Here is a 26,510-nt window from a genome sequence, read left to right as displayed (position 1 = left end):
TGAATTTAGAAGCTTTGGAAATCGAAAAAAAATATTTTAAATCCACTACGTTAACATTGCAACGTAATGATGTACGAGTACATCTTTGTTTACATTGTATTACCGTTAATAATAAAAATAATAATAATTTATTTTTTCGTGTACATTTAAACATCCTGGATACGGTAGTAAGTAGTTAGTACGCCATTTTTGGGACACCTGTATGTACATAATCTGTTGTTTATTAAATATCGGACGATTCCATGATTTTATAATGATTACTGAATCATTACATGAAACTATAAGATTTTAGAGTCACTTATTTATATTCTCCTTTTTTTCCTACATTTTTCTATGTTTATACAGGGTCTCCCAGAACTGGCGGACCAAAATAACACGGTGAAATCATTATCTTCTGGGAATAATAGGAAAAATATTTTAAAAAATTCATCCTCATTGGATTTTAAAATAAGAACATTTTTAATTGACCAATCACGTGTAGATATAAAATTACCTTAAAAAATTATATTGGTAACTATCGAAACAAATTTGATTGTTGCAAAGACATTATAATTGAATATTATGTCATAATAAATTATTTCTGACAATTCTGACAAGTCATTAAAAACGCGTAATGTTTACCGCTTCAGAATATTTTGATATGCTTGTCTTATATGGACAGTGTGATGAGAGTGCCACAGTTGCTCCTCAGGAGTACGCAGTTCGTTTTCCCAATAGGGAACATCCTAGCAGAAATACTATAACCTGAAAAATACTATAACCTAAAAACGTCCGTCATTGCACAAACACCGTATTATTTTGGTCCGCCAGTTCTGAAAGACCCTGTATATTTTATTATACTAAGGACAAGGTAACATTTTATCTGCCCCGCTCATTTCATTTTCTTAGTTACCAATCAAATAGGTTGTTGAGACGATCTGATTTACACAGTAAAAATTTCTGACATTCGAATTGTCTTAATGACATTTTACTTTTTAGAACCTAAAACAATAATTGTGTATTTGACAGCAAAATTCTAACCTTAACTTTTTTACGTGGCAAATGTGATGGATGAAAAGTTGTACAGATTGAATCTGGCTTTGATTCTGATTGGTCAATTTTAGTGGGCGGAGCAGATAAAAAGTTATAACCGCAATACTATAGTCATGTTCCTCTCTAAGACAATCCCATTTCCCCAAAATATAACAATATGGAAACAAGACACAAAGAAAGAGTACAATGCAACAATGTATTAAATACGGTAAAAATCGATACATTCTTTACGTTATTGTTATGTCAAAACAAATGTCACAGAAAACATTTTTTCTTCATTTTGTTTTCTGTTTTGGAAAAATTACCAAAACAATATTTGTGCAAGCATTTATTTATTTTTGTGCTCATTAAAACATTCAAACCTTGAGATAAGATATAACAACATTTTTCAAATAAAACATAAACACAAGGTCACACGAACACTAAAAAGTGTTTACACAAAAAAAAAAAACATGACTACAAATTACAAATTTCCTGGAAAAACTTCAAAGACTTGTTTACCTAGTTGGTTTTTATTTTCTTCGTCGGGCGCTTCTTGAAAATCAAACTCAATAATTTGTAGCTCAAGTAAAGAACAACACAAACTGCCAGAATCAAAACAAGCGCAACATCTATCAGTAAGTATTGGACATAAGTCATCTCAATTGCTGGACTTCTCAAATGTCTTGCTCCTTGATGTCTGATGACATACTCCGACCACCAAACCGCACTCGCCAATCCACTCATGGGTTTATCAAACAGAATATTTTGAAGCTTCTTCAGCTTCTTTTTGAACCTAGAAGAACAAACTACAAATTCTGTCAAAAAAAATTACTCTGCCAACCTCGCGCTTTCTGTTACTTCAACTATAACATTTTTCAACTCGATTTTGGTAATCGTAGCAGGATCAATTTTTCTCCCAATCTCCAAATTTTCTACTCTTTGCACATCAGACACTTGTTTGGGTTTGAATGGTACTCCAATTAGTGGTACTCGAGCAGCGATGGCTTCATCGATGTACTGGATATCTCCTTGAGTAATAAAAGCTCTAACATTTCGGTGCGCTGCAAAAACACATTTGAGTCCTTTCGGTGGTACCACCTTGTAGACTCACCAAGAATGTCTTGCTGCGGCAACTTCTTTCTAATTACGACGTTCTTGGGTTTTCCAGGCAACTGTAACTCCCAGTTCCACAAGAACTCGTAGGGCAACTCCGACATAGCTTCAACAAATGTATCTCTCAGTTTCTTATCCACACTGGCACCCTTCAGATTAACATAGATGACGGGTTTAGTTGCTTCGTCTAGAAGACTTTTCAAATTCTGAAAAAGATATTTCTAAGTAAATTCAAAATAATCTGTGGGGTCTCTCACATTTGGTAGAGGCTCTGGTGGGCGAATATTTATCTGACCGATGTCTACTATCGCTGGTACATTTGCTCTCATGGGGTACATTACAAAATTGGTGTTAATAAAAAATAAACTAATATTCCTTTCAATATCTCCTATGTATGGAATATCATCTCCAAAGTATTTGGTGGCCAGGTAGTGAGTTCGTGGGATGAAGACGTTATGGTAGTACATCTTCGACCAAACAAAGAACCAGACGCTTTGGATTTTTTGCCAAATAGACAATTCCTTCGGCAGGTTCAGGATCAGTTCTGGATACAAGACTGGATGGTTGGGGTTCCCCACGGCATCATACTTATAATGGGGAGATTCTTCAGGAGAGATTGCTATCAATGGTGCTTGGAACCTGTGCGCCAAAGCGTACATAACAGGATGCGTGCTTTCCGACAAAATCAGATCAAAGCTTTGGTCCTGGTCGTTGATGAGCCTTCTAAACTCGCTAGAGTTCAATTCTCGATCAGCGACGGCGTCCAACAAAGCAAACGTGTTGATGAGAGTTTCATAAGGGCAAAAAGAACTTGAAACTTCTTGGATGCTGTTTGCTACAAGATCGTACGCGAATTTTAGACTGATTTCTGTCAGGTTTGTCAACGTGGGATCGTTTAAAGGATCTGGTGTGAGAACTGTGACTTTGTGACCTCTCAAAGACAGTTCTCGCCAGATGGGTTGGTAAACAAGTTGGTCGTTAGGTGAGGGGGACATGAAGACTCCTAAGATGTTGGAACCTTGCACCAAGGGGTTCAGAATGAGAAGAAGTAGTAGGAAGTACATGACTGGTCACAAATTTGGTAAGATTTCATCTGCAAGAACACCAAATAGATGAGTTGTAAGGAAATATTTTTGTACTTACCTACGAAGTTCAACCTTCAATTGTAGGACAATAATGAATGTGCAATGAATGTACAAAACCATTATGATAAAGAAATGGGTTTTGATAATGAAGCAGATAAAAATGTACTAAAACGTTATGCAGATGAGGAAAAAGTGGTTGGCTAGCAACATAGAATGACTAGATTAATAATTCAAGGCTCTTTTGTTTGAAATAGGTCTTAACCGTTCTAGTTAGCTTGCGACTCATTATTACACATGTGATGATAGTGATATCTAAACCAACTACACATTATGTGTAACTAGGTCAAATCCAAAATTAACTAACAATATCTGTTCAGGACTTTTTGTGATTAGGACACAAAGAAAAGTGAATTTTAGACTTTTTTGAAATATACAGGGTGTATCAGAATTTGACCGACAAACTTTCAGGGCAGATTCTATGATCAAAAATAAGCATAAAATTCTTAATACGCATGAGGTCAAAAACGCTTAGTTTGGAAACAATTTGGGAACTGCTGAAAAATTTCAAATTTGGCGGGCAGTTTTGACGTACAGGCGGTACGACTAACCTAAAATGTCAATTTTTTTCTGTCATTCGAGGTTATGTTTTGTTTTTATCATTAAAGTTTTTTGAGTTTTACAATTTTTACTATTGCGCCTTAGTTTACTTTTCTTTCATCAAAAAAAAAATGTAATAGAAGAAAAGGTACCAACGGAGCACACTGCGGGAAACTTATCTGGAGAGGAAGGTTACAATAAATGAAATAAAGGATTTTTGGGCAAAGCAAGAACACAATAAAAGTTTTAATGTCATAACATCTACTATCTACTACTGCTACTACTAGTCGATCTTTATTTGACTTCTTCGTGAGTTTTTAGGTGCGTTGACATATTATGGTGTAAAATAATAAATAAGTAAAAGACAACAAAAATGAAATTTCAAGATTGCGCTAAGTTTACGACTCCTCATTACACAAACAATGCCCGTCAGTTGCAATCCAACAATTACCGCGTCATTAAAATAGTGGTACCGAGAGGAATCAGCAGTTGGGCTTCTCAAATGTCTTACGTCTTTATGTCGGATAACATATTCGGACCACCAAACTGCTGTTTCTAAACCACTCATCGGCTTATCAAACATAATACTGCAAACTTCCTTGATCCTGTCTTTGTACCTACAAGACAAATAACAGTTTTGATCTCAGAAGATAAACTAGAGCTTGGACCAACCGTCGACTTTCTGCAACGTGAATTATAACACTTTTCAATTCAGTTTTGGTGACTGTTGCAGGATCAACTCTTTTCGCAATTCCCAAATCGACAAGTTTTTGCACGGTGGTGGGTTGGTCATTGATGAAGGGCATTCCAATTATTGGTACTTCTCTGGCGATGGCTTCTTCGGTGGACTGGATACCGCCTTGTGTCACGAACGCCTTTATATTGGGATGTGCTACAAAAAACCATCTTGAATTATATTGATCCCCCTTTGAAACCATTTACCAAGGATATCTTGCTGAGGAAACCATTTGCGAGTAACGACATTGTTGGGTTTTCCAGGGAGACGACCAGATTCCCATTTCCAGAGGACCGTGTAGGGCAACTCTCCCAACGCCTCTACCATGACAGTTCTCAGTTTTTGGTCAATGTCTATACTCTTGATCTCCGTTCCTAGGCTCAAGTATATGACCCCTGTCTTTGCTCGATCCAGAACTTCTTGTAAATCCTGGAAGATTTGATTTGCCAAAGATCTGATTCTGTATGATGACTCACCTCTGGAAGAGGCTTCGGGGGTTGAATGTGTATCGGTCCAATTTCCATCATCGCTGGAGTCTTGGGTTTTTGACTCAGGATCAAAGAGTTTACACCCAGAAAGCAGAGACTGAGATTTTTTTCCAGATCTACGTAAGACACTTGTCCGAAGTACTTGGTGGCCATTCTTTGCGCCCGTGGCACAAAGACCCACTGGTAGTAAAATTTGGACCAGAGGAAATAAGTGATGCTTCCAAATCTTTCCCAAAACGATAGTGGTTTGATGTGAGGGGTTAAAAATTGATCACTGGACAGTACTGGATGTTGGAAAGGCCTAGTTGAAATTCCAATTGATGGGGCTCCAAATCTAGCCCCAAACCCGAGCAAAACTGGATGCATCAACTCCGTCAAAATCAAATCGAATTTGCGGTCTTGATCACCGATCAATTGCAGTACTTCTGTGCTGTTCATGGCAATTTCAATGATGCTGTCAAAACATTCAAACGCGTTAATTGATTTTTGATAGATGCCGATATCTTGGGTTTGGATGCTTCTTTGTTTCATAATGTCATACACAAAATCAATACTGATTTCTGTTAAATTGGTCAAAGTGGAGTCGTGGAAAGGAGTCGGGGTTATGACAGTGACTTGATGACCTCTTAGGGAAAGCTCTCGACACAGTGAATGTTGGACTATTTGGTGACCGAGTGACGGAAACATGAAGACTCCTAGTATGTTGGCACATTGTGCAGAGTGGACGATGATGAGGAAAATTGCAGACGAATCCATCAATGGTATTTTGATGCAATGATCTAAAATAGAATTTTGTTAGTCGAGTTTTGCTGTTTCTGGAAAGAAGTGGAAATTACTGAACAGTGGTTTTTGTGTTGTAGGGTAAAATATATGCCAAAGACCATTAAGTAGAAGAATATGTAAGTGGGTCGTAAATGATCTAATACATAGTCAACAGTAACGATAACTACAACACTGGTCAACAAAACAGGTAAAACACAATTTGCACTATTCGAGAAATGATTTCTTCTCCATTCATACGTTCGTCAAATAACATCTGAGCTTCTCTTATTTCCTCTTGTTTCCAAGCTCAATAATGTTTCTCTTCAACTCATCTTTGGTAACATGATCAACAGAAAGTCCAATGTCTAGATTGGTGAACCATGACGAGCTGATCAATTACGAATAGCACTTCAATTAGTGGTAGGTACTTCACAGTAAAGAATAGAATTCAGCAATAGTGCGTTATCTGTTAGCAAGGTAATGTAGGTGATATTAACGACAGTGGCGTACATACGAGTACAATCAAAGATAAGACATAAAACATTAAATAGGAATATTTTTAAACGACCTCGTTTTGTATATCAGACGATTTCGTTCACAAAAGTGTCTTTAAATACATGAAAGCACTTTTGTTATGCCTTGGTACACTTAACCTTCCATTGTGTTCTTTAAGATAATTATTGCAGCAACCACAAATTTGTAAATTGAAACATAACAAATTGACACTATGGTGCCCGTGTGGCGTCGCATTACCTAACGTCTTTCGGATATTAAAGATTTTTCCTCGGGAGGAAGTTGCACATCATTTAATTCTTCAGATAGATAATGCTTGCCTTACGGGCTTTCCGACTCTAAGAAAAATAAAAATCAAAAAAAAAATCTTTTTACCTCCCACTCCTCTCCTTTCCCATTTTGTCCCGCTTTTTCATATCTCTTTCATCCATCTCATCTCCCTTCCGTCTTCATTCAGTATTTCTCTCCGCTCTATCTCTCCTTCTCATTTCGCTACATCCATTCCACATGGCTTCTATTGCCTCTCTCTCTCTCTCTCTCTGCTCGTAGGACATTCTGCACCTTCTTTCCTCTCCTTCCGTCCAATACCTGCTTTCTCTCTCCTTGTTCCCACATCTAAATCTCGCCATCATTTTTCTTTCTTTTGCACTGTTTCTTCCCAGGTACTCCGGAATTTCCTCTGTTATACACCTTCTTTGATTCTCTCCCTTCTTTCTTGCTTGCCTGTGCCTTTGTCCCTTTCAATCAGCTCTACATTCATCCATCTTGCTTTTGATTCAGTCTTTCCACTTTTTCACTGACATACCCTTTCCTCTTTCTCCTTCTCCGTGGTTTTTTTCTTTTCTCTCCAGCATTCCGTGAGTGTCCTGCACTCTTCCCTTCCATCCATTTTGTTCTCACACTGTGCTGCTCTTTTTCCCCCTTTCACTCTCAGCCTATTCCTCTTGCACTCTCTCTACCTCTTCTGCTGAAATCACCTCCCCACTTTGTCTCTCCTCTTCCCCACACACATCCCACTACCTTATTTGCCTTCCTCACTATCTCTCTCATGAGTGCCTTGTCCGTGGTTCTTTCGTTGAAGGTGTACATAGTCCAAGCACTTGAACTCGCTCACTCGTTCTATTTTCCTTCCTTCCCACTTCCACTCATCTCTTCACTCTTCCTCTTTCTCTTATTGAATAGTATCGTTTTCGTCTTCTTATCATTCAGTTCTAGCTTTTTCTTCCTCATATACATATTTTCCCAGGTTCTTTATCATTTCTTTCATTTCTCTTTCGCTCTTTGCCACAATTACCAAATCATCAGCAAACGCCAGGCTCCAAACTTTCTCTTTGCTTGACTGTCCGGTATCACCCCCTTTTCCTCAATCTCTCTCTTCATCCTTCCTCTTATTATCATACACAACTTATACCCTGTGTTTAGCAGAGTAATTCCGCGGCAGTTTACTATTTTATTTTTGTCGCCCTATTTGGCAATTGGTACACACAGTATGATGCCCGTGTGGCGTCGCACTACCTAACGTCTTTCAAATATTAAACATTTTTCCTCGGGAGGAAGTTGCACATCATTTAACTCTTCAGATAGATAATGCTTTATTTACCTTACGGGCTTTCCGATTCGTGCTTACAGTTTTATGTAAAAAATACAATTCCAAAAAAAAATTCTTTCTATCCCCCACTTCTTTCCTTTTCCATTCTGTCCCTCTTTTTTTATATCTCGTTCATCCAGCCTATCTCCCTTCCGGCTTCATTCGGTATTTCTCCTCGTCCTTTCTCTCCTTCTCATTTCGCTACATCCATTCCACATGTGCTCAATTGTCTCTCTTTCTCCTCGTAGCACATTCTGCACCTTCTTTCCTCTCCTTCCGTCCAATACCTGTTTTCTCTCTCCTTGTTTCCACATCTATATCTCGCCATCATTTTTCTTTATTTTGCACTGTCTCTCCCCAGGTACTCCGAAATTTCCTCTGTTATACTCCTTCTTTGATTCTCTCCCTTCTTTCTTGTTTGTCTGTGTCTTTGTCCCTTTCAATCAGCTCTACATTCATCCATCTTTCTTTTGCTTCAGTCTTTCCACTTTTTCACTGGCATACCCTTTCCTCTCTCTCTCCTTCTCCGTGATTTTTTGTTCCTTTCTCTCCAGCATTCCGTGAGTGTCCACTCCTAGCACCCCTCTCAAATATTTTTCTTGTACTCTCTCTGCCTCTTCTTGTTCCTTCCATCCCCAGATTTCTGCCCCGTACTCTCTATCATGCTTTCCAAACATCATCATTCTCCTCCCCACTTTTTCTCTCCTCTTCCCCACACACATCCCACTACCTTGTTTCCCTTCCTCACTATCTCTCTCATGACTGCCTTGTCCGTGGTTCTTTCGTTGAAGGTTGAAGCCCAAGCACTTGACCATGCTCACTCGTTCTATTTTCCTTCCTTCCCACTTCCACTCATCTCTTGTCTTCATCTTCTCATCATTCAGTTCTAGCTTTTTCTTCCTCATATATTTTCCCAGGTTCTTCATCATTTCTTTCATTTCTCTTTCGCTCTTTGCCACAATTACCAAATCATCCCGGTATCAGCCAGGCTCCAAACTTTATCTCTGCTTGACTGTTAGGTGTCACCCCCTTTTCTTCATACTCTCTCTTCATCCTTCCGCTCATTAACGTATACCTACAATTTATACCCTGTGTTTAGCAGAGTAATTTCGAGTAAGTTGCACATCATTTAACTCTTCAGATACAATAGTGTATTTTGTAAAACAGCTTGTTGTATTTTATTTATTTCTTCGAAGACAGTTATGTCAAAAATGAAATTAATTTGTAGCTAATAAATGCTACTCCAAGAAATATCAGTAGTTGGATGTTGAGAGATTGGTCACTGTCAAATGGAAGTCCAATGGCTTCTTCAAAGAGGACAAGGCACACATGAGAGAGATAGTGAGGAAAGAGTGCAAGAGGAATAGACAAAATAGAGAGAATAGAGTGCAGGATACTAACGGAATGCTGGAGAGGAAAGAAAGAGAACACGGAGAAGGAGAAGAAGGACAGAGAGAAGTACCACCAGAGGAACGGGTATGCCAGTGAAGAAGTGAAAAGATTGAGAGCAAAAGAAAGATGGATGAATGTAGAGCTGAGTGAAAGGGACAAAGACAAGACCAAGCAAGAAAGAAGGAAGAAAATGAAAGAATCAATGTACAACGGGAAGAATGAGAGATGTATGACAGAGTACCTGGGGAGAGAGAGTGCAAGAGAGAGAAAAATGATGGCAAGATTTAGATGTGGGAAGGAGGAGAGAGAAAACAGGTATTGGATGGAAGGAGAGGAAAGAAGGTGCAGAATGTGCTATGAAGAGAGAGAGACAATCGAGCACAATCATGTGGAATGGATGTAGCGAAATGAGCGAGAGGGAGGGAAAAGAGCGCGGAGTAAAGATGGAAGGGAGATAGGATGGATGAAAGAGATATGGAAAAGAAGGGAAAGGATAGAGAAGAAGATGGGTGAGGAATAGCAATAAAAATGCTCGAGAGGAAAGAAAGAGAACACCGAGAAGGAGAAGAAGGAGAGAGAGAAGTACCACCAGAGGAACGGGTATGCCAGTGAAGAAGTGAAAAGATTGACAAAGACAAGAACAAGCAAGAAAGAAGGAAGAAAATGAAAGAATCAATGTACAACGGGGAGTATGAGAGATGTATGACAGAGTACCTGAGGAGAGAGCTGTGGGAACGAAGAGAGAAAACAGAGAAAACAGGTATTGGATGGAAGGAGAGGAAAGAAGGTGTAGACTATGCTATGAGAAGAGAGAGACAATCGAGCACATGTGGAATGGATGTAGCGAAATAAGAGAGAGAAAGGGAAAAGAGCGCGGAGCAATTCTGAATGAAGACGGAAGGGAGATAGATGAAAGAGATATGGAAGAGGAGGAAAAGGATAGAGACGGAGAGGGGTGAGGGATGGCAATTAAAAAGGTTTTTTTTGGAATTTCTTGGAAAGCCCATAGGGCAAATAAAGCATTATTTTTACAAAAAGTCTCTTTCTTCTTGTGTTTTTTATCTTGGCCAAATTATACGACACTCCTGCGGCTCTCTGAAAGTCTTCGAGCTCTCGCCACGTGAGCAGCAGCAAGATCTTGTTTTCTTGGAAGGGGTTCAATTCAATATTGTTATTAAGAACGAATTTATTATTGCATTTTACTTATTACAATTTATTTACAACACGAAACGAACAAAATTGTTAACTCCTCCTAACGTTAATTTAACTATATATTTAATATTGGGACTAGACTGACAAATATTTATTAATGATACTTTAATTTGCGTTTGCGATAAGAGTTGGACATCTGACCGAGCGCGTAACTTATGTAAGTGATAATCCCCGCAATTAGAGTCACGGCAATCGCCACATCCAACATCAAATAATCAAACCAAGAGATGTCAGCTGTTGGGCTTCTCAAATGCGTCGCGCCTTTGTGCCTGATGATGTACTCGGACCACCACACAGCTTTGTCCAAACCGGTCATGGGTTTGTCAAAGAGCAAATCACGCACTTCTCTAATTGACATCTTGAATCTGAAATAATAGCCTATTAACACGCGATCCTTTTGGTCGATTAACTCCGTCCTTGCACCTTGTCTTCACTTTGTTAGATTAAGGTCAATGTCAAAGCAATAGACTCACTTGTTGTTTTCGGCAACTTCAATGATGCTGTTTTTCAATTCGTTTTTGGTGACGGTGACGGGATCTACCCCAAGCCCGATCCCCAAATCGACGATTTTTTGCACGTTCATGGGTTGGTCACCCATGAATGGCATCCCAACCAGTGGTACACCCCGAGAGATCGCTTCTTCCGTCGACTGGAGACCTCCTTGCGTCACGAAAGCTTTGATATTGGGATGAGCTGGAAGCACACCTGAGTACCAATCACCCAGAATCGCGGAACTTTTTACCGAGGACGTCTTGCTGGGGCAACCACTTCCTGATGATCACATTGTCGGGTTTTCCCGGCAAATGATCCGACTCCCATTTCCACAAGACCAGATAGGGTAGTTCCGACAGTGCCGCTATCACATTGTTCCTCAACCCTTCAGGAATGTTCACGCTTTTGACATTCGACCCCAGACTGAAGTAAACCACCCCTTGCGCAGCTTCATCTAGGATATTTTGCAAGTCTTTCGGCAGCGCCTTCACTGGTTTGATGTGCATCTGGCCCATCTCGACGATCGCGGGTACGTTGGGTCGCGGGGGGTACATCAGCGGGTTCACGTTGAGGAAGTACATGCTGACGTTTCTCTCGAGGTCTCCCAGGTACGCTATGTCTTCGCCGAAATACCTCCGCGCCATTTGATCCGCGCGTGGTACTAGAATGTTGTGGTGGTAGTACCTGGACCAGAGATTGAACAACAAGCTTTGGAGTTTCTGCCACAGGGACAGCTTTTTCGAATGGAAGCTCAAGATGACGTCAGGGTACAGCGCTGGGTGGGTTGGATTCCCGATGATGTCGTACCCTGATGCCAGCAGACCCAAAGATGAGACGCCTATGATTGGCGCTTGGAACCTTCCGGCCAAAGCGTACATGACTGGATGGAAGCATTCTATCAGGATCAAGTCAAAGTGTTTGGTTTGGTCGTTTATTAACTCCTGGAATTGGGTACTGTTCAGTTCCGCTTCGGCTATAGCGTCCATGAAACGAAACAGCTTGTCCAAATTGTAGAACACGTTGACATCTTTCGACATGAGCTCTTGGATTTTTGTTTGCTTTAAAAAATCGTAAGTAAATCGTACGCTGATTTCTGTTAGGTTGGTCAAACTGGGATCGTTTAGGGGATCTGGTGTGACCACGGTGACTTGATGGCCTCTTAGAGAGAGTTCTCTCCAAATCGGTTGGTAGACTATTTGGTGACTAATCGAGGGGAACATGAATACCCCTAGAATGTTGGCACACCGTGCACAGCTCGTCAGGAGCAACAACTTAATCACCGAAAAGTACATTGTGAGATCGTTTTAAGACTAGCGGAAGTGGTGACTGCTTGTCTTATTTATATGAATCACGTTGCCTGAATTGACAAGTCATGCTGCATCGACACTATTATTATTACTATTCTCTTTATCATCGTCTGCAATATGTCAATAATTGATGGTTGCTTTAGACTGAGACCAGTCATCTAGTGAGACAAAACTAGGCCACCGTGTAATTGCTCTAAGACATAGGAGAGATAGCTGAACCGCGCTCTTGTGTAAATTATGCTTTACGATAAATAATTTGGTTTCGTTTGGTTTTATTTTAATTGAATTTAATAAAGGAAAAAAACAGAAAAGATGGTGCATTCCTTCAGTTGTGGTAATGATTAAGAAAAGCTAAAATTACATTTTAAAAAATGGCAGTGAGGAACAAAATGTACAAAATGTAACTGAACTGATAAAATTTCTAACTCTTTCATTACTAATTTTTATTGTGTTCATGGAAATAAAAGCACGTTTTTGCAGTTTATTTTGGTAGGAATGTGACCTTGTTGATATAAAAAAATAGAAAAAAGACAAACTAATTATAAATAATTAAATGAATTCAACAAAATTTATCTTATAAAATTTAAATTTGAAATGAAATTAATTGTTAAAAAGAAATGTTGGACAGCAATAGATAATAAACCTAACATTCACTCTAATAAAATATACAGGGTGTAATAGAAATAGATGCATTAAGATTACTTAACTGGTAATAATTGATTTCATATAAATGTTCATCAAGTGAGCTGTGCATTTGTAAAAGCACCTTTAATTTAGTTACATTACAAAAGTCACATTTATGAAGGTCATGTACGGTTGGTGGACAAAAAAAACTGGGACAAAAATGACAACTATTCAAATCGAAATTTGGCAAATTTGCACCGTTTAATTCAGGCTTGCGAACAAATAGGTTAACTATGATATGATGACATAAGACAAAAATGCCACGTGTGACACTTACAAACATCAAATCGAATTTTAGATTTCATCCGTTTTCAATTCCTTTTTTAAATCCACACAATTTATAAAAACACGTAGGTAAAGGTAAGTTGAATACTTATATATTGCATATTTGTTTAAAACAAGTTGTTAACGAACAAAAAACCTAAACCTAATACTTCGTCATTGCACCATTATTTATCAATGACCATCTGTTCGACAGTATTTGGACGAAACTCATTTTTATACATAATTGAGGTCATACGCCCCCAAATACTTTCTATTGGATTTAAGTCGGGTGACTTGAAGGCCACGGTAAAGTACGCACCCCTTGCTCATCCAAGAACTCTCTAACAACCCTGGCTCTATGGACATGACAGTTATCGTCTTGAAATATAAAATTTCGTTCACCAAACACATGTGTTACTGAGGGAAGCATTATCTCCCTCAGAATTCTAACATAAACCGGTGCTCTTAGCCTCTCCTCCACATTTGCACAAACTCCTGGGACCCTAATGCTGATGCATCCCCATACATTGACTACAAATCGTTCACTTCGATTGGTGGCGTGAACTTATTCTTCATTATATCTTGTCCCTACAGCTCTATATACGCGGAGCCGTCCAGTGTTAGAAGACTGAAATGTCTTTTTATCAGAAAAGACTACCGCATCCCATATATTTTGATGAATATAATTATTCTTAAGCAAGCATAACTCTTTGTTGTTTATTCTGTGCAGTTAAAAATTTTTTTTTGCTGCACATTTATTATTTAATTCAGATTTCTTTATTCTTCTTCTTGTTGTTTTTAAAGAAGCAGGAAAATTCGTCTCCTGTCGAGCTCTGATGGCGGTTTGAAATGGATGTAAACGAAGAAAGTTTATCATATCAAAATCTTTATTATCTGTGGTAACTTTTGGACGGCCAGAGCCTGGTCTTCTTACAATGTTACCAAAAGTTTTTAAAGTTTTTGTTTGACGAGCAAAACAGTGTTTTTGCTAACGTTTAGCTCGTTAGCAATTGCTCTTATGGTAATACCCTCCCCAAGGCGTTGTCTAATTACGTGGTTTTGTAATTCTGTTAGATTTGGCATTATATCTGACAAGATAACTGTCAACAGTGTTTGTAAAAGTCAGTTTTATTTTGACTTTATTTTGACAATTAAAGCTTGATACAAACGTAAGAAATTTTGCGTGTCCCAGTTTTTTTTGTCCACCAACCGTACAATAAATCTTTATTTGCTAAAAATACAAAGACAAAAACAAATAAGAATTACTTTAATTTAATCAGTAAAAAGACGTAACATTGCTTTTGAAATCAGCAATGTTAAAATGGACAAAAACTGAAAAATTAGTCAAATCGGGTTCGCGCAGAGCAAGCAACTTTGAAAGTCAAAGTCACTAGCTTTAGCTTTAATACCAACAGAAAATCAGATTTTCATGGCTTGCTTAGATGCACATTTATATGAAATTGAGTATACCTACTAAAAATGTTTAGCATTTTTAATTTAATTTGAATTTTTAACTGTTTATGGGGTCTATTCTGTATCTTATTTTAAATTTAAAGGTCGTTAAATTTTAGTTTTTAGAGGTCCTTTAAAAAATTTAGTAGAAATAGGTATTCTATACCGCCGTATTTTGGAAGGAATAACTCAATTACCGTTCATTATGTGAGAAACATGTTCAAATAAAAGTTGTAAAGGATATAATTTGGCAACTTTTTATATTTATATTTTTCTTGTAAGTTTAATAGAGACTGAGATACAATCGACGAAAGATGCAATTTAACGAAACTAATTTAGAGGCTTTTAAAATTTAACGGCCTTTAAATTTTAACAGATAAGATACAGAAAAGACCCCTATGTATTTTGTAATTTTTTTTGTAATTTGCCTCCTTTTTGATTCTTTAATAGACATATTAACGAACGCGACGTCATCATCTGCGGTGTCATTATAGCCATTATATACTCACTCAATTTCATATAAATGTGCATCTAAGCAAGCCATGAAAATCTGATTTTCTGTTGGTATTAAAGCTAAAGCTAGTGACTTTGACTTTCAAAGTTGCTTGCTCTGCGCGAACCCGATTTGACTAATTTTTCAGTTTTTGTCCATTTTAACATTGCTGATTTCAAAAGCAATGTTACGTCTTTTTACTGATTAAATTAAAGTAATTCTTATTTGTTTTTGTCTTTGTATTTTTACCAAGTAAAGATTTATTGGACATGAACTTCATAAATGTGACTTTTGTAAGTGGAAAAATTTGACCGTATTTGTGGTAATTTCACGTATTTGAGGGGGCGTACTATTCCGGACACGGAATCTTGGCCACAACTGACATTTAACTGACAAATATGTGTGAACTGGCCTTTATTGAATATAACCCAACTTTTGACTCGATAATGCCATTTCCTTGCTTTTTTGATGTCATAAGAAAAACTTCAAAGTGATTTTTAATAATTGTCATTTATTAATGACACTAACGCCTGGTTTACATCATTTTTTTAGAAATGTCTAAAAAATGTTGGCCAAGATTCCGTGTCCGGAATAGTACTATCGCGGCCAAAATACTTTGGTCGTCAATGTGACATAAATGATATTCAATTGTAAAGCAAGCTTTAGGATGTTTAACCTTATTTTTTACTGTTGTCAAAATTATTTTAATCCATCAGTGTCATACGGGTGGGGTAAATCCCAGCTGCGGAGGCAGGGTTCAAAAGCAAAAGATCAACATGGTCGCGGTCTAGACAACCTTCAGAAGCAAGTCAGACGATTCTATATTTATCAAAAACTGAAGATGCCATATTTTTGACAAGAATAATTTGAAATTGTCAGGTATATTGACATTAATACTTTATTTACATTTGAAGTGTCAAAAAGTGACGACCAAAGTATTTTATCCTCAATAGTACATGCAAGATTATCTTGATTATCTTCCATATTCGTGTTTTGTGACAGAATTTGGATAAAATAAAAGGCGACTAAGATAAATTTTCATTTTTAAAATTAAGACATTACCAACCGGCACAAAAATCCCTAAATCGACTAAGGTAAAAATGTTTGTTTAAAAACTCCATAAAAAGGGCAAATTACAAAAAAAATACCTAGTATAAAAAACTCGTTTCATAAAACCTTGAAGCACCCATTCTTTAAAATAACTCGTGGCTACGCCACTCGTTATTGGAACTTGGTCCCATTGGATTTGGTAGATTTTTTATTCATCTGGAGTTTTAGGTTTTTTGGAATCTGTCAAATTAATCAATGTCCGAATGGTAAAAATTATTATGCAGAACTTATTTTTCAGTTGTCCGAAATCTAATATAGAAATAAAGAAGGACTTTGCTTCGAGAAGATTCCAGGCGGTGAAGATTTGCAATCGAAAATGAAACAATACTTACTACTTACAAACAATAATTACTTGTTTGGTATATCAGGTGTGTGCTGTGTTTTCGGTGGCTCCGTGTTAAACCTAACGTTTGGTGAGTTCTTTCCAATTCATTAAATTTGGAAACGGCACAGATCTGTTTTGTTACGTTATCCTCATATTCTGTGGGACGTAATGAGACGTCTGGTTACTCTATAGCCTACTGGGAATAATTTGATTTATTGGTTGAGTATTTGCTTATCTCGTAGCGAATATTATCACAACTTTTTCAGTTATCATTGACCATTTCTTTATACGGAGGCGAGTGACTGCGGTAGTTCGCGGTACTCGCCTCATTTGGGCGCGTTCCTGAAAGGAGAGGTGTAACAATTTATAGCACCTTTTGTCATCATATATGGCGTCCTCCACTTCAGCTCAATTCCCCACTAAGGAGCAGGCGATAGTTTTTAACGCTATCGAAGGCTTGAAACTTGATGATTATGTTGTAGCTATAGGTAATATAGTGACACCAAAAAATGTATTGTTTGCCTCACGAATCTCTAATAGCCGCGTATGTATGTATTTGAGTAGCAAAGACTTAGTAGAAAAAACGGTATCAGAGCATGGTGTTATTGTAATTAGCGGAAAAGAAATTACTGTCCGACGGTTACTAAACCCGGCTAAGCGAATTATCCTCTCAAATGTTTGTCCGTGTATCCCCCACCCTGTAATTGAGAATTTGGTCAAAACTTTAGGATTTGTTACGGTGACGTCAATGTCATTTTTGAGGGCTGGAATCCATAAGGAAGAATACAACCACGTCCTAAGTTTTAGAAGACAGATATTTGTTCAACCAAACAACTCTATTGACCTTCCTTCATCCATGGTTTTGAAATTTGAGGAAACTAACTATAGAATATATATGAGTTATGACGATGTTTGCTACAAATGTAGACAGGCGGGACATTTTGCTAATGATTGCACTAGTAACGTTTCGCCGACACCAGAAAGCAACAAAGAAACAGTTGGCCCTGGGGAAGGTTCTGGCAAAAGAAAGTCTACTGATGATGACAATGCGCTTCAAACTAATCCTGTAGATATCTCCGCAAATTCAATGGATACAATTTTAGACACAAGGGATCCGGATCTGAAGAGGAAGAAAGCTTCCGACTCAACGGAGAGTTTAACTTCTACGTTCGAATTGTTGTTACCGGCTAAGTCGTTACTCGACGGCTCCGAGCAACAATACCCCCTTAGTTTTGATCGGTTGGTAGAATTTGCAGATAAGGTTCCCGGGGAAAGTAACATACTCGAGCTCATACATAAATATACCTCTGATATTGAAGGTGTTTCTACAATGTTGTATGAGATATTTCCTAGTTTGGAGCACAAGAGCATAAAAAACAGGTGTAGGAAAATACAAAGAAAGATAAAAAAAAGCACAGTCCAACATTCTAGATGATAATTCTCACAATATGGAAGTAGTTGTGACAACCCAGGACACTGAACAATAATTTCTTGATGCATTCAACAAGGACCTTGGTTACGTTATACTCCTATTATTATTATTATTATTTATTTTTTTTATTAAATTCAAAATGGAGCCGTTAAATAGTAATAATTTCTCCAATTTTTTTGTTAGTTCCATACTATACACTAACATAGCTTCTCTGTTGGCAAAGTATTCGGACCTGGTTGCATATGTTAACGATTTGAAACCGACTTTCCTGTCATTAACTGAAACGTGGCTCTCGGACGTCGTACCGGACTCGCTAGTCTCTTTGGATGGTTATACCATTTACAGGAATGATCGAAATCATAAGAAAGGAGGAGGTGTGTGTATCTACGTTTCCAATGAGTTACTGTCCGATAACGAAGTCATCCCCATAGTTACCAACACACCGGGTATAGAGTCGCTCTTTCTGCAGGTACATAATCAGTCGTGGAATTTTATCCTGGGGTGTGTATACAGACCTCCATCGTCTAACATTAATGATGACTGTACTTTATTGGACGTGTTAGGGGAATTAACGACTAGGCACGACAAGGTGTTCGTATTTGGGGATTTTAATATGCCTGACATTTCTTGGTCCCGGAACTCGGGACACTGTCGAAGCCCGTCCTCTCAACTGATGGTTGATTTTTTAACCAATAACCATATGCGCCAGTTAATAACGCAACCAACTAGATTTAGAGCCAACCAGCAACCGTCAGTTCTTGATCTGATTTTAACAACAGAGGACTCCTCACTAACAAATGTGCAATATCTTGACCCAGTGGGTAAGTCAGACCATGTTTCCCTCAAGGTAGATCTGCAGATCTGTTTTGTGCCTGCTCAACGAACTATAACTTTCAATAAAATAGTTACGAACTATGAGAAGGTATACATACGTCTCGAGAAAATAAATTGGCCAACGACACTTTGCGACGCGAACGTCGAGAACAACTGGAGTACATTAAAAAATCTATTACTCAATACTGTCAACGAGTGTTCGTCCGTTATTAAAGTCAAAAGGTCTTCTTCGAAACCCTGGATAAATGCCAAAATATTGAAAATGGTTAAGCGTAAGCGAGCATTGTGGAAGACTTTTAAAAGAACAGGGGAGCAAATAGACTACGTAGCCCACAGAGCTTTTTCGAACAAGCTGTCTACGATTATTAAGGAGGAGCGGATTAGGTACGAACTGAAGATTGCGAATTCTAACAATCCTAAGAGTTTTTATAAGCACGTTCGCACTGCATTGGGAGGACCGGTCAAGATACCTCAAGTTAGGAATGTAGACGGAAATATCGTAAGGGACCATACTGACTGTGCCAATATTTTTGCTGAGTCTTTCTCCAAGGTTTTTACAAGGGAATCGGTGGCTGGTACGCCGAAACTAGATTTTCCCCGAAATACTGCAGCTTTTACTGACATAGAATTTTCTGAGGAGCTGGTTTTGGAAAAATTACGTGGGTTAGACAAAACAAAGTCTCCCGGCCCCGACAGAATCACAGCCAGTGTATTAAAGACTTGTGCTGATGTTCTGTGCAGACCTCTTAGCATGCTATTTGGGCAATCGTTTGACTCGGGGGTTTTGCCTTCGGATTGGAGGACGGCAATTATCTGTCCCATCTTTAAAAAAGGAGATAAATTTGATCCAGGTAACTATAGGCCTGTAAGTTTGACGTCGTTAGTGGTTAAAATTATGGAGTCGATTATTTATGATACTACCATAAAATTCTTAGTGAAGCATCATGTCATACCTGATAATCAGCATGGTTTTATGCCAGGAAAGTCCATCACCTCCAATCTACTATGTTGTCTTTCTGACTGGACCAAACTGTTAGATTTAGGCAGATCTCTTGATGTTGTATATTTCGATTTTGCCAAGGCTTTCGATCGGGTGCCAAGAAAGCTTCTTTTATTTAAATTGCAACATATCGGTATCCGGGGCAGTCTTTTTTATTGGCTTGACGCCTTTCTTAGTGATCGTACTTTTAAGGTTAAAGTTGGTGGCGTGCTTAGCGCATCGGAAAAGGTAATAAGTGGGGTTCCACAGGGTTCCGTGCTCGGTCCGTTATTGTTTATAGTTTACACGGCCGATGTCAAATACAATGTAAGATCGTCATGGGTCATGTATGCTGATGATATGAAGATATATAATGATAGTTTAAATTACCAAATGCTTTCCAACGACATCTCTAACATCAGTAAATGGGCAAGCGATTGGCAGCTTCCACTTAACATTGGGAAATGCACGGTTCTTCATGTCGGCGGCAAAAACCCGTGTCATGGGTATTATTTGGGTGGTGTGGAACTGCTTAAGTCGAGTTCATGTTTGGATTTGGGAGTTCTGGTAACATCAAATTTGTCATGGTCGGAACATACCTCATATGTGGTCAAGAGGGCGAATAAAATTGTCTATCTTTTGAGCAAAACGTTTACTAAGACTACCTTGGCTGTAACTGCTAAGCTTATTAAGTCATATGTTAGGCCAGTTCTGGAGTTCGGTCATGGAGTATGGGCTCCTAATTTAAAACGTGACATTGACTTGTTGGAATCTGTGCAACGACGAGCGACTCGTATCCCTTTCGGTAGAAATCGCCCCGAGTACTCTGAAAGAATTTCCATAATGAACCTTCCCCTGCTTTCCGACAGACGTAAAAGAGGAGATGTTATATTGGTACATCAAGCGCTGACTGGTGACAAAAATTCCTCCATTAGGCACCTTTTCCCATTAAACGACGGGGGGAGAACTAGAGGGCATGATTTGAAGCTGGCAAAGGACAATTTTCGCACAAGTGCTAGGCAAAACTTCATCACGAATCGAGTGTTCGATGTGTGGAACTCCCTACCTGTAGAAGTAGTTACCAGCAAAACACCTCTTGGCTTTAAATCTCGCTATGACAGTTATGTGACTTCAGTAATTAAGTAAAACGTATTGTGGTTTACTATTGTTTTGGATGCGCGGGCATAACAGGCTCGGCCTCTGCCCGAACGCTTATTTTAATAATAATAATAATAATAATAATAATTTTTCGGATTTATTTTCCAAACAACTGTGCTCTTTGTTGACGATGATGTTGGTGGGAACTGTATTAATAAATAATAAACCGTAATAGTCTGATTTTTTTGACCTGAGGGATTTTACTTTTGTTGCATTGAATAACTGCAAAATTCAAATTCCTTTGTTTTTAACCTACCTTTTTTATGTTGATGTAGGACGGCACAATATGTGACCGTGATTTTTCCGTTTTTGCTCCCTTTTTCTTTGATAGTTTTTAAGACGCTACACGTTACGTGAGTCATATTTAAAAAGCTCTTTGTTAGGAAAGCGTTCGTGAGTTTGAAATAAATAGTTGTTCTTAAACAAAACTGGATCGCTGTTTATCTTTTCAACTTATTTTTGTGCAAAAGTTGATTATTGTGGAAAAGTGTAGGTATTCAATAAGGTGAGTGTATCACTGACTGACCTGTTTCTGTTGTGGTGATTTTACCTATTTTAATAATTGATTTTGATAACGATCATGGCCATAATTAAATACAATTAGTATTGTGAGTCTTTAAATGTTTTATAATTAATTGAGGGTTGCTGACTGAGATCAGGACCGCTCGTAACCTTATTTTGCTAGACATTTTTGACAATTTGATAATTTAACTGGGGAATGAGGTAAACTGACTTCACAATAAAAAATTACTAACGCTTTTACTTTTTCTGGTTACGAAAAATTGTTTGCATCGACACCTCAATAAGGAACAGACGTTGCTTTTTTATTTTTTTTTATTCAAATATATACATAAGAAAATAATTTCTACAAATATCAGTATCACATTATTAGTCTTGGTCCACTCTAATCGGCATTGACTAGATCGCTCCCTAGATAAGGCAAGTCATCAGCTCTCAACACCCCTTTGGGCAAATAACCGATGAGATTCTTGGCGTGTTCCTTGAGCAGACGCAACCGCTCCTCCTCAATAATCCGCCGCCTAAAACAAAAGCCGTCACATACAAAAAACCCCACCACTCAAACGCTCAAGCATCACCTCTCTTCCGCTTCCATTTCGTCTTGTTCCTTCAGCTTCATCAACAACTGCATCTCTTCGGCGTGTCTTTGCCGTCTTTCGGCCATCATCCTTTCCACTTCTCTCCTGCACTCCAACATCTTCATCCTCCTCTTCTGATTGGACAGCTGCTCTAGCCGCTGATCCTCGGCCATTTTAGCCAACAACTAAAAACCAAAACAATTACTTTTTGATCAAACGCACCCACCACCTTTACTTCTTCCTTGTATTTGGCATCCTCGGCGGCTTCTTGCCTCAGCTTCTCCTGCCTCTCCGTCATCTGGTGCATCAGCGACTCCCTCACTTCGATCCGTTGCCTGAGCGCTTTCTCCACGTTGGCCCTGTGCTGCTGCTCCATCGCTTGCTTTTGCTCCTCTTCGTACAACTCCTGCATGATCTCTTCCCTCTCTTTCCGTTTCATCTGCGGACAATCAAGTTGTCAATCAGTGACGTCTGTGACGGTTTTGAAATTGGCAGTAAGGACACGTAAACATGTCTTTCGGGGTGAACTTGGACTCCTCCATGGACTCCATGGAGGAGACCCGCTTCAAGAAGAAACACTCGGATCTGATACAGAAGCTGGTGAAGAAACTCCACTTCACTTACACCGAACTCGAGTGCATCTTCATCATCTACTACAAGCTCCAGAAGGACAACGCGGACAAGAACGCGACCGGGATAACCAAGAACCAGCTGCGGGACGTGCTCCACAGCGGCCTGGACATGACAGATGATGCGCTTATGGACAGGATATTTTCGGTTTTCGAGAGAGGCCCCAGTACTACAGTTTCCATGGAAACTTGGGCCACGGCGTTGTCGCTCTGGCTGCGAGGTACTTTGGAGGAAAAAATAGACTACTGCTTTTCGGTGAGTACACAATGTTTCGGCGTTGTCGCTCACACTCATCAGGTTTATGATCTCCTGGGGGACGGTTTGATCGGACGCGAAACGATGTTCTTCTTCTTGAGATCTTCGCTCATAAGTCAGAGCAGCGAAGACGATGCGGAAGAATCCGTAAAAGTGAATAAAAAAAAACAAGGAGTTCGAGTGTTTGATATGTTAGAGTTGTAGGACATGATCGAGGTGATAACCAAGAAGATGGATGTGGACCGCGACGGAAAAATCTCGTTCAATGACTACAAGACAACAGTTTTGCAACAGCCGATGATGCTGGAAGCCCTGGGGCAGTGCCTCCCGTCGAGAGAGGCCGTGCACACCTTCATAACCACCTTCACCCCTAGGATAGGAAAAATGTAGCCGGCAAAAAAATACAAACCTCCTCCTCGTACAGTTGTTTAGCTATGTTTTCGGTCAGTTTGGCCTTGACCGCTTCCAATTCGCTCTTCTTCTGCTCTCTGGACTGCATCTCTATGGCCTTATTCGTGATGAATTCTTGTATCCTCTGGTTCTCCTTGTCTATCTCATCCTTCTCGTTATTCCTCCATATCTGCTGGGCCTTCTTGAAAGCGTCCATTTCCTCCTTGGTTCTCTGCATTTTACACATTTTCTCCTCCCTCTCTCGTTCATCCTCGGCGTGTATTCGTTGGACGATGTCGTCAATCATCTTCTTCTCCCTCAGGAATTCGTCGTACACGTATCGTTTGCGCTTCTCGTTGATTATCATCTGGTCCTGCAGTTCTTGCCTGTACTGCGCCTTCTTTCTGATTTCTTCTTCGCCCGCTATTCGGTTCATTTCATCTAGCGTTACGATCGCTTCCTGCAGCTTTTGGTACTCTTCTTGCTGTTTCAGCTAAAATTAGACGTCATTATGTGTCCAAACAAAAGGGTGATATTACTTTGTCCTCTAGTTTTTTTGCGTTTTTCTCGGCCAGTTGCGTCGCTAGTTCTTTGGCTACGTAGGCGGTCCGCAATTTCGACTCTAATTCTCTGAGTTCGTGGCAATTTTCTCGTAAACTTTGCCTGAAAGAAATATTCTTTTGCATATCGTAAAGTGGCACTTTTTTACACGCAAAATCTTAGTGAAAGTAGCACTTTTTTACATGAAAAATCGTAGTGAAAGTACCACTTTTTTGCATCATTTTATGCCATCTCCTTGGACATGATTGTCAAAGCATACCTATTTTTTTTTGCATATTCGTAATGAAAGTGGCACTTTTTTATACGCAAAATCGTACTGAAAGTAGAACTTTTTTACACGAAAAATGGTAGTGAAAGTAGCACTTTTTTGCATCATTTTATTCCATCTCCTTTTAGATGATTGTCAAAAGCATACCAATTTTTTTCTTTTGTAATTTTTCATAAATCCTTTTAGACCAAATTTCGCAACTTACATCAATATGCAAAAAATAGTGTGTACAACATGTTATGAAAGTCTCTTTTTTTCACTTATTTGCTTGATCAATCTGCAAATTCGTGAAAAAAAGTATGACTGTCATAACTAGTTTTCATAAATCCTTTTAGACCAAATTTCCCAACTTTTTTCGATGTGCAAAAAAATAGTGTGTACATGTTATGAAAGTCCCTTTTTTTCACTTATTTACTTGATCAATCTGCAAATTCGTGAAAAAAGTATGACTTTCATAACTAGTTGTACAAATAACGATTGTTTTTTGCGAAACAGTGGTAATTTATCATTTATAACCTCAATTTTAGCTCCTTCAGTTCGTTGCGCTTAATTTTGTCCAATTCTCGTGCCAACGCCTCAGTTCTCTCGACCCGTTTTTCTGAAAAAGCCTCTCTTTCCCTGGCTTGCAACAAACGATCAGCGGTCTCGCGCTCTCGTCTTTGGTAATGCATGCATCTTTCCAAGTTCCGGAAACGATTTTTTTCTACCAAGTGCAACTTGTTGAGTTCGATTTGTTCGTCGTATTTGCGTTTTTGCATTTCTTCGGCGAGTTTGACTTTTCCATCTTTGTTCAAGGCCTAAGAAGACAAACGCTGTTCCCAAATCTTACATTTAGACCATTTATATTTACCATTTTTCCTCAGTACTCAAATAAATAAATATACAATATAAAAGACCTGTAAAATATTGGTTATCGATGTTTTAATTTCATTTAAATAAAAATACTTTTTTCGTAACAAATTTCAATTTTGCTGGATTCTTGACAACTGACATAACAACAAACAAACATGTCTGCCAACATAACCAACAAGTATTGGTAGAAATGGGTAGAAGTTACTGAATCTAAATCGATTGATTTGAAAGCGGTGAGTTTAAAACGTACTTATCTTTTCAGTTTTTCGTTTCTTACATCCAAGTACACGAAAATGATAGTAGGTATCCATTCTTAATTTCATTACATAAAAATATTTAAACCTTCAGTCTTGACCTGACATCTAGTGGTAGTTCATGCCAAAAAAATGTCTAATTTCAAATAAATATAGAAATAATGCTCTACCGTTCTTGCAACCGTTTTGAAAAAACATGTATAGGGCTGATGACAAAGCCCATTTTGTTTGTTAGGCCGTTATTACGATTTTGTAAAAACTCGGTTAGTCAGTTAACTTCCCATTTAATTAAAAAATTGTCATGCAACATTTACTCATACATCCATCCATTCATATATTATTTATATTACATAGGTAATTTAATGTTTTATAATTCCATTTGAGCGGTGAACTAAATCTCGAATAAAAAAGTTTATTAACGAAACACTGCATTGATAAGTTAGTTAATCAAGCCACTTTTTCATACCAATCAGGTAATTTCAACATGACATCATGAAACAAATGAACATCGTTTTTATAAGAAGTTACAAAGATGGCCAATTAGCGTCCTAACGTTTCCCGGTGATTGTTTAGATTTCTATTTAAAATTACGATTCGGTGTTGAGATTTTGTTAAAAAATCTTGTTAAATCGATTTTTTAGCTGTGGATGTGTTTTTCGAAATTGCTTCTTTTATAATAACTGGTGAAAATTCGTTGTGTTCAGGTTGGAATAGTTTCGGTTCCGAGAATATTCTGGAAGTATTAAGTATCTTTGGTATTATAATAATTGAATTATTGTTTAAATGTTTGCTTCATTATGTGAACAAGTGACTATTTGTGCGAGTGTTGATGCATGGATCGACCAGGGGGTGACAAGGAGATAACGACAACAAAGGGTAACTATAATTACAAATTAAAATTAATGTAAGGTCAGTTCGTTAGTTCTGGTTTCAGATGAAAAATTTGGTAGGTCCAATGACCAATGATAGGTACTGTGTTTTCAATTTGGTTGTAGGTCGTAAAATTTTATGGTACTTTAAGTTAAAGATCTTGGGGGGCTGATAAATCCTAGTTTACCACTAGCAGGTAATATTTTAAGCAGGGTTGTATTGTACATTTTGTATATTTGCATTGTACGGAAAACGGCACGCGCCGCTTCCCAACCTTTTCAAACCCAACCGTTTTGCCTGTTA

General features: G+C 38.4%; 5 protein-coding genes across 9 annotated transcripts; 1 reads left to right on the top strand and 4 right to left on the bottom strand.

Annotated features, from left to right (window-relative positions):
• Positions 1 to 1,225: 1,225 nt before the first annotated feature.
• Positions 1,226 to 3,453, bottom strand: LOC138137117 (UDP-glucosyltransferase 2-like). 2 transcript variants are annotated; one of them, XM_069056402.1, is made up of 5 exons: positions 3,275 to 3,336; positions 2,385 to 3,220; positions 2,126 to 2,333; positions 1,856 to 2,075; positions 1,226 to 1,807 (listed from the first exon to the last, which is right to left on the bottom strand). In XM_069056402.1, the coding sequence occupies exons 2-5, from the start codon at positions 3,189 to 3,191 to the stop codon at positions 1,534 to 1,536; spliced, it is 1,509 nt and encodes a 502-aa protein (XP_068912503.1). In that variant the 5' UTR covers positions 3,192 to 3,220; positions 3,275 to 3,336; the 3' UTR covers positions 1,226 to 1,533. The 2 variants fall into 2 exon arrangements, with proteins under 2 accessions (XP_068912503.1, XP_068912502.1); XM_069056401.1 differs by having other exon boundaries at positions 1,227 to 1,807; positions 3,271 to 3,453.
• Positions 3,454 to 4,047: 594 nt separating this feature from the next.
• On the bottom strand, positions 4,048 to 6,279 carry LOC138137303 (UDP-glucosyltransferase 2-like). 2 transcript variants are annotated; one of them, XM_069056614.1, is made up of 5 exons: positions 6,054 to 6,279; positions 5,022 to 5,812; positions 4,752 to 4,974; positions 4,482 to 4,701; positions 4,048 to 4,426 (listed from the first exon to the last, which is right to left on the bottom strand). In XM_069056614.1, the coding sequence occupies exons 1-5, from the start codon at positions 6,067 to 6,069 to the stop codon at positions 4,144 to 4,146; spliced, it is 1,533 nt and encodes a 510-aa protein (XP_068912715.1). In that variant the 5' UTR covers positions 6,070 to 6,279; the 3' UTR covers positions 4,048 to 4,143. The 2 variants fall into 2 exon arrangements, with proteins under 2 accessions (XP_068912715.1, XP_068912716.1); XM_069056615.1 differs by having other exon boundaries at positions 5,870 to 6,278.
• Positions 6,280 to 10,472: 4,193 nt separating this feature from the next.
• Positions 10,473 to 12,320, bottom strand: LOC138137114 (UDP-glycosyltransferase UGT5-like). Its single transcript, XM_069056399.1, has 3 exons — positions 11,243 to 12,320; positions 10,974 to 11,193; positions 10,473 to 10,865 (listed from the first exon to the last, which is right to left on the bottom strand). Exons 1-3 carry the CDS (start codon positions 12,282 to 12,284, stop codon positions 10,595 to 10,597), a joined length of 1,533 nt encoding a protein of 510 aa, XP_068912500.1. The 5' UTR covers positions 12,285 to 12,320; the 3' UTR covers positions 10,473 to 10,594.
• Positions 12,321 to 21,846: 9,526 nt separating this feature from the next.
• Positions 21,847 to 25,263, bottom strand: LOC138136673 (meiosis-specific nuclear structural protein 1-like). Of its 2 annotated transcripts, XM_069055946.1 has the most exons (8): positions 25,177 to 25,263; positions 25,082 to 25,127; positions 24,748 to 25,028; positions 23,942 to 24,065; positions 23,422 to 23,895; positions 22,363 to 22,566; positions 22,128 to 22,312; positions 21,847 to 22,070 (listed from the first exon to the last, which is right to left on the bottom strand). In XM_069055946.1, exons 2-8 carry the CDS (start codon positions 25,082 to 25,084, stop codon positions 21,935 to 21,937), a joined length of 1,407 nt encoding a protein of 468 aa, XP_068912047.1. In that variant the 5' UTR covers positions 25,085 to 25,127; positions 25,177 to 25,263; the 3' UTR covers positions 21,847 to 21,934. The 2 variants fall into 2 exon arrangements, with proteins under 2 accessions (XP_068912047.1, XP_068912048.1); XM_069055947.1 differs by having other exon boundaries at positions 25,082 to 25,231.
• LOC138136674 (calaxin-like) lies at positions 22,566 to 23,438 on the top strand. Of its 2 annotated transcripts, XM_069055949.1 has the most exons (3): positions 22,566 to 23,012; positions 23,055 to 23,165; positions 23,217 to 23,438. In XM_069055949.1, the coding sequence occupies exons 1-3, from the start codon at positions 22,638 to 22,640 to the stop codon at positions 23,400 to 23,402; spliced, it is 672 nt and encodes a 223-aa protein (XP_068912050.1). In that variant the 5' UTR covers positions 22,566 to 22,637; the 3' UTR covers positions 23,403 to 23,438. The 2 variants fall into 2 exon arrangements, with proteins under 2 accessions (XP_068912050.1, XP_068912049.1); XM_069055948.1 differs by having other exon boundaries at positions 22,566 to 23,165.
• Positions 25,264 to 26,510: the final 1,247 nt, after the last annotated feature.

The sequence above is a fragment of the Tenebrio molitor genome, chromosome 8 (genome assembly GCF_963966145.1).
Source record: "Tenebrio molitor chromosome 8, icTenMoli1.1, whole genome shotgun sequence".
Taxonomy (NCBI): Eukaryota; Metazoa; Arthropoda; class Insecta; order Coleoptera; family Tenebrionidae; genus Tenebrio; species Tenebrio molitor.
The sequence above is the reverse complement of the archived record's forward strand: the minus strand, read 5'-3'. Positions and strand labels throughout refer to the sequence as shown.